This window comes from Bidens hawaiensis, unplaced genomic scaffold (assembly GCF_021521415.1).
Source record: "Bidens hawaiensis isolate Kalapana, Puna unplaced genomic scaffold, B.hawaiensis_p1.1 tig00023535_1, whole genome shotgun sequence".
NCBI lineage: Eukaryota > Viridiplantae > Streptophyta > Magnoliopsida > Asterales > Asteraceae > Bidens > Bidens hawaiensis.
Window position 1 is genome coordinate 224,042 of NW_027505034.1, and position 5,961 is coordinate 230,002.

The 5,961-nt window shown below is 35.1% G+C and overlaps 1 protein-coding gene across 1 annotated transcript; it reads right to left on the reverse strand.

Annotated features, from left to right (window-relative positions):
* Positions 1-1,030: 1,030 nt before the first annotated feature.
* On the reverse strand, positions 1,031-1,453 carry LOC143610011 (F-box protein At3g07870-like). The gene has a single exon (XM_077084611.1). The coding sequence runs from the start codon at positions 1,451-1,453 to the stop codon at positions 1,031-1,033; it is 423 nt and encodes a 140-aa protein (XP_076940726.1).
* Positions 1,454-5,961: the final 4,508 nt, after the last annotated feature.

Below are 5,961 nucleotides of genomic sequence, written 5' to 3' on the forward strand. Positions count from 1 at the left end.
TTCATTTCTTTCAAATAATGGATCTTTTTATTTTTATTATTTAACAAATCCGTGTAATACACGGGTTCAAAAGCTAGTAATTAAATAAAAACCTTCATAGTCTAATAGCCTAACACATGTAATTCATTAACCCAAATCAAGATTTATAACCACAAATAGTTGCTTTGTAAACATAAGATTATAAGTCAACATAAAACATAATGCAAATTCCACAGCCATATATGCATACCAAAATCACTCCCATTTCTTGAAGCCAAAACACATCTTTCCGGATCAGTTTTTAATCGAATAACGAGTTGAAAACAAACTACTTCGATACATTCTTATATCAATTCCGGCTCCTTCTTCCCAACCATCGAATCCAACTTCACACAAACCGCCACTTTCCAAGTCGTAACCAAACACACGCTTCCATCTATCCGTCATTAACACGTCTCCCTTTTCGTTCCAAACCCCCAAAACATTTATCAAACCATTAGCAAGAGGCGGCTTATGCTCGAACGCACAATGCATCACCCATCCTCTCTCCTTCAACACCCACACCTCCACCCCCCGGTCAACAATATTATACACGTATCCATGTTTACCGTTTAAATCAACCAACCGCTCCATAACCAAATCGTCACGAGAAGGTAGACCTTCATGAGGCGGATTGATTTCTCTGAATTCCTCCTTAGCCATATCAAAGGATATTATTCTCCGTCCTGAGTAGTCTTCACCAGCATTATGAAATTCGTTACATTAACGAACACGCCTTCACCAGATACTGGACCACACGGGGCGTGTGGTATCTTTCTCCACGTGTTCGTCCCCAAAACATGCACCGTGGTGCATAGATTCTCCTTTAGTCGATTAACATCTATTGACTCATCTTGTAATCTTAATACAACACACACCATCTTGAAACTATTAGTGGAACCATCAAAACCAAGTCCACTAGACTCCTCGACACATACTCGTGTCGATTCTTCCCCATGCCCGCTCTCGTGAGTGGAGAAAACTAAATGGTGTGATCTTCATGGGTGGCAACTCATAACGTTAGAGGATGGATCACAACCAGAGTGGTGGAGTCAGGGTAACGTTGTGACGAATACATCAACCCGTTGCAAGAACCTAAGATTACGCCATTAGGGTATCTTGAACTCGTGTTGGTACACATAAACTCCATAGCTTGTGGCTTCTTTGTCACTTCTTGGGTACAAGTGTTTGATGATATTTCGTTACGTTCCAAGAAAGTGAGTGTGCATGGCGAGTTCGGACAATGTGATGGATTTTGATGGAACATGATGAGCGTTGGAGCGGTTGAAGCCGCTCGTTTTGCATGCATGGTTTCGAGATGAGGGTTGTTGATGAAGTTGCGCCAATGATCGCTTACACGCCGCATTCGAGCCAGAGATTTCACCGGGATTCTTGATAAGATGTTGTGCATGTTATCGGAAGGTAACTCGGACATGATGATTGTGGTTTAAGAGTTTAGGGTAATTGGGTTGATTATAGTTTGTATGTAATATGCAAGATGTTGGTGATATTTATATATATAGATTTTAATAGTCGGTTAATATTAGGAAACTAGATCAATCGAGTTATTTGAAAATTTAAAATACAAATTTTAAACTTCGTGGTTCTTAAAATAACTTAGGCTACAAGTTTCTTTGTAATTATTTTTTAACACATTATTTCACTACTGCTATTAATTCACCATAATTCGACTTTTTTTTTAAAAAACTATTTTGTCTCATGTGTATGTTAATTAGAGGCTTTTTTGGCAGGTGGGCCGAATGATGTGCTAGTTAGGCCCATGATCATTTTCATTTTTACTTGAATTGGGCTTGGACAAAACTATTAAGAACCAAAAGTTAAAATTTGGACTTCAAGTTGAACTTTTGTGCCTATTGGTCCAAAAGCACAAATACTGGGTATTTACGATTTATTACTCGTAATAACTATTGTTTTACCGGCGCGTTGCGCCTGGGTAATAGTAAAGCCCAAGAGTTGTCGGTCATAAGTGTTGAGATAGTAAGTCAACGCGAATTCGGTTGGTCCAGTTACGTGTGTTATTATACCAGAACTAAAACCAAAATAAACTAATAAAATTAGAGTTGGGGCCAATGGGGTGGCGTCAACTGGTAAAACTCGGGCATTGGTAAAACCCGATCGCTATTGATCCCGGGCATTGAGACAATGAGTCTACGTAAATTTGGTTGGTTGACGTCACATTCGTAACGTTACCAGAACTAAAACATATAAAACACAAAATCAGCATTTTGTCGATTTTTCGTTACGTTTATTACGGTGCTAGAAGTAACACAAAGCGCGCTGAGTCTACTCGAATTCGGTCGGTTTCCATCATGCTCGTTACGATATTAGGACTAAAACAAAACAAAATTTACATTCGGTCAGTTTTCATGACGTTTGTTACGGACCAAAAGTAAAACAAACCAAAAAGGCCAATACGGTGCCGCAAAGTTGCCCAAAAGGTACTTTGTGGCACCAAACTTCTTCTTTGTATTATATAATAATTAGCTGTCAATACTTTGAATATACGTGTACTTTATGAACTAGCACCGTGCTTCAAACTCATCATATAAGCAGGCTGAATCGAATACATAAATGTTTTTGGCCTTCATGGTTTAAATTATAGGTTCTGGGTTGATTAACACCGAGAGGGTCGACCGCTACTAACAAGTGATAGATGACGTGGTTGGACTTAAGATCTTTTGCATACATACGCATGAAATCATTTTACGACTAACTTAGAAGCGTATTAATGTTATGTTTCCGGACAACTAAATTATATACTATTCTCTAAGAATATTTAATATCTTTGTTTTTTTCCTTTTAAAATAATATATATACATCATGGCACCATACTGCTCAATTTTGATATGATGTATATTTTTTTCTATTAAGAAAAAACTAATTACGAGTTTATGCACTTTTTGAGTTTGGTAATTAGAGAATCAATAGCGTGGCCAAACGACACACTTACATCAACGTCTTACATTATTTTTAATAAAATTTCATTATTTAGGCCTAAAAATATATAAGATTTTTCAAAACACTCCAAAGGCAAATGTGTATTCTAATTTCTAATCACACTCTTTACTTAAAATTCATGTTATGTTAGCTTTTGCATTCATTACGACTAGTGTTAAATAAGAATACCTTAATCTAAGAAATCTAGCACCATCAAACCTTTTAATTTATTGTGCTTCATGTTAAGCAACATATAATTTCAATTAGATCTAATTAATCTTTGAACTACGCTTGAAAACTTGAAATTCAAATTATTTGCAATAATTTGAATTTGTTATCTTTTATTCTATTTCAACTGAATATTTTTATGGGTTTGAATCAAATACAAATGACTTTTATCGCGATAAATATAAACTAGGGTACTTATAATTACACTATAGTTTTGGAACTAGAGTGTGATTATTATTACACTATAGTATTTTTTATAAAATAATTACTATGTTTTAAAATTCTAATTACTATAGTTATTTGTGTGTTTAGTATGTTAATTTTATTTGTATCGGATCTCACTCCTATTTTTCGTGAAATTCAAATTTTCGAAGTTCGAATAATTCGGATAAGCTATCTCTAGTGACTCAAATTTGGACTAATTCAACGTCCATGGTTTGTGTGTGCAATTAATGTTAATAAGAACTCAAACATGTCAAATTGAAATTGATTATTTTGACTAAATCTATGGACAAGTTTAGCAAGTGTTTTAGGTCACATGTTGAACTCATAGACTATTGATGGTTATGCCAAGTTGCATACTAGTTAATTTTACCACCACTACACTATCATAGTATCATTGCACGATCATCTACAAGTGCATACTAGTTAATTTGCCAAAAGTAACTGTAACACCCCAACCCGGAGCAGGCTGACGTGTCACTATTACAGATATCAAATCAACGCCACAATCCAAAATACAACAAAAATTAATGCAACCTACGTCATATTATTAAACCAAATGAATTAACTTTTAGAAGCTTGCACTTCATTTTTTTTTTATCTCTCATCACTAAATTCCCAGAATCCCGGATTACCTGAAAACAAAATAAGAAAAACAAAACAAGAAAACACGGCTGAGCCAAAAATTGCCCAGTAACGGAAAGAACAATAGTATAGGTAAGGACAGACGTAAGAGAATAAATATACGAACTTCAATTCAAACTCGAAACCAACCCTTTTTACCTAAACATATACTTAATAAAATTCGTATGTATGATCCGACACTTGGCCAGAACATGGTCAAACGCATGCGGAAATATATCAGAACTATAACAAAAACACCCAGAGCCAGAAACATATAACTTGTAACATATAATGTGTGACGTGTAACATATATCGTGTAACATTTAACTGAACTATAATTAAATGCGAAACATAATCCGATATACGATCGGGACGTAATCTGAATATACTCAAATTTAATCAAATGCATATACACATATCAAAACGGACCAGAAATATAGCGAAACAAAATATAATTACTAAAATACACGACGATGATGTTAAAATGAATAGGTCGTGTAATACGGAAGCACCCAGAGCCTAAACAGAGGGGTACACAGCTAGCTAGTCCATGCACCAAGGAGACGGTGTGGGTGGCGTGCACACATTGTTCCATCTCAAACAGAAGTCAGGAGTCAGGAGTCAGGAGTCAGAGCTAAGATCGATCTATACGCCTCTAAGTGGCCGAGGTACTACATGAGTACTTTCAGAGACGCCGTGAACTTTGATTACGCACTGTCACGATAAGTGCCATGTCAGGAGTCAGGAGTCAGGAGTCGGAGCTAAGATCGATCTATACGCCCCTAAGTGGCCCTAATACTTCAAAAGTACTAGTTAGAGACGCCGTGAACTTTAATTACGCACTGTCACGATAAGTGCCATGTCGTTGACGCCCCAACGACAAGTCAGAAATTGCTCGGGTAACAGAGTACAAAAACTAAAATCGTATAACTAAAAATATTCAAACAGGAACATGCAATAGTGAATTCAAAATATATATAACCTATTGCATGCTATAAAATTAATATAAACATCTCATACGAATAAACCGAACTAGATCTGTAACTGACAGATAACAAAAATCCGCACTACGAAGTGACGGACATCGAATATAAAATGGACTAGAACCAATACTATGAGTGAAGAAAAACAGAATCCGTACTACAAAGTAACGGAATATAAATAGTACTAAGAGGAAACAAAAACAGAAACCGTACTACGAAGTAACAAGAAACAGAATCCGTACTACAAACTAACGGACTATAATTAATACTAAAAATAGCAAAAACAGGAAACCGTACTACGAAGTAACCGAATATAATTTATACTATGAGTGACAGAAACCAGAATCCGTACCTTAGTAGTCGATACACAAGCAAGTAAAGTCGAGTAGCCTTTAGTTGTACTAACGCCTATATATTATTATTTCCCGATTAAACTTACTGAACTTTGACTAGTCGATTAATCGATTTCCGGCGACATAGACTTTTCAAATATTTACCTTTTCCTATTTGGCGTAATAGTTTTCGCAAAAGAATTCATTCAATACTATTAAGTATATATAATAAGTACTGGTAATAATACTATTCACTATTATTTTACTTTTACATTTGCTTTATGACGAATTGTATAATAAAGAATTCCTTCATTGTATTAATAATAAGTTAACCAATGTGTAAAAACCTTTATTATAACTTGAAGTTGATCCAATATTATAACTTGAACTTCTGTATTAATATAAAATAATTACCTCATATAAAACCGATTTCTTGGTAATATTAAGTATGTGTGGGACAATATTATAATAAATAGAAACGAACTTACACAAACGAGTTTTATAACTTTTATTAAAATTCTTCGACAAGGTAACTTCCATGTTGAAGACGATATAGTCGCCGGAACAATCGAGTAATGCAGAACGAAACTTGAACT

Coding starts and splice junctions, on each gene's coding strand:
- LOC143610011 (XM_077084611.1), bottom strand. CDS start 1,453: ATGTCCGAGTTACCTTCCGATAACATGCACAACATCTTATCAAGAATC.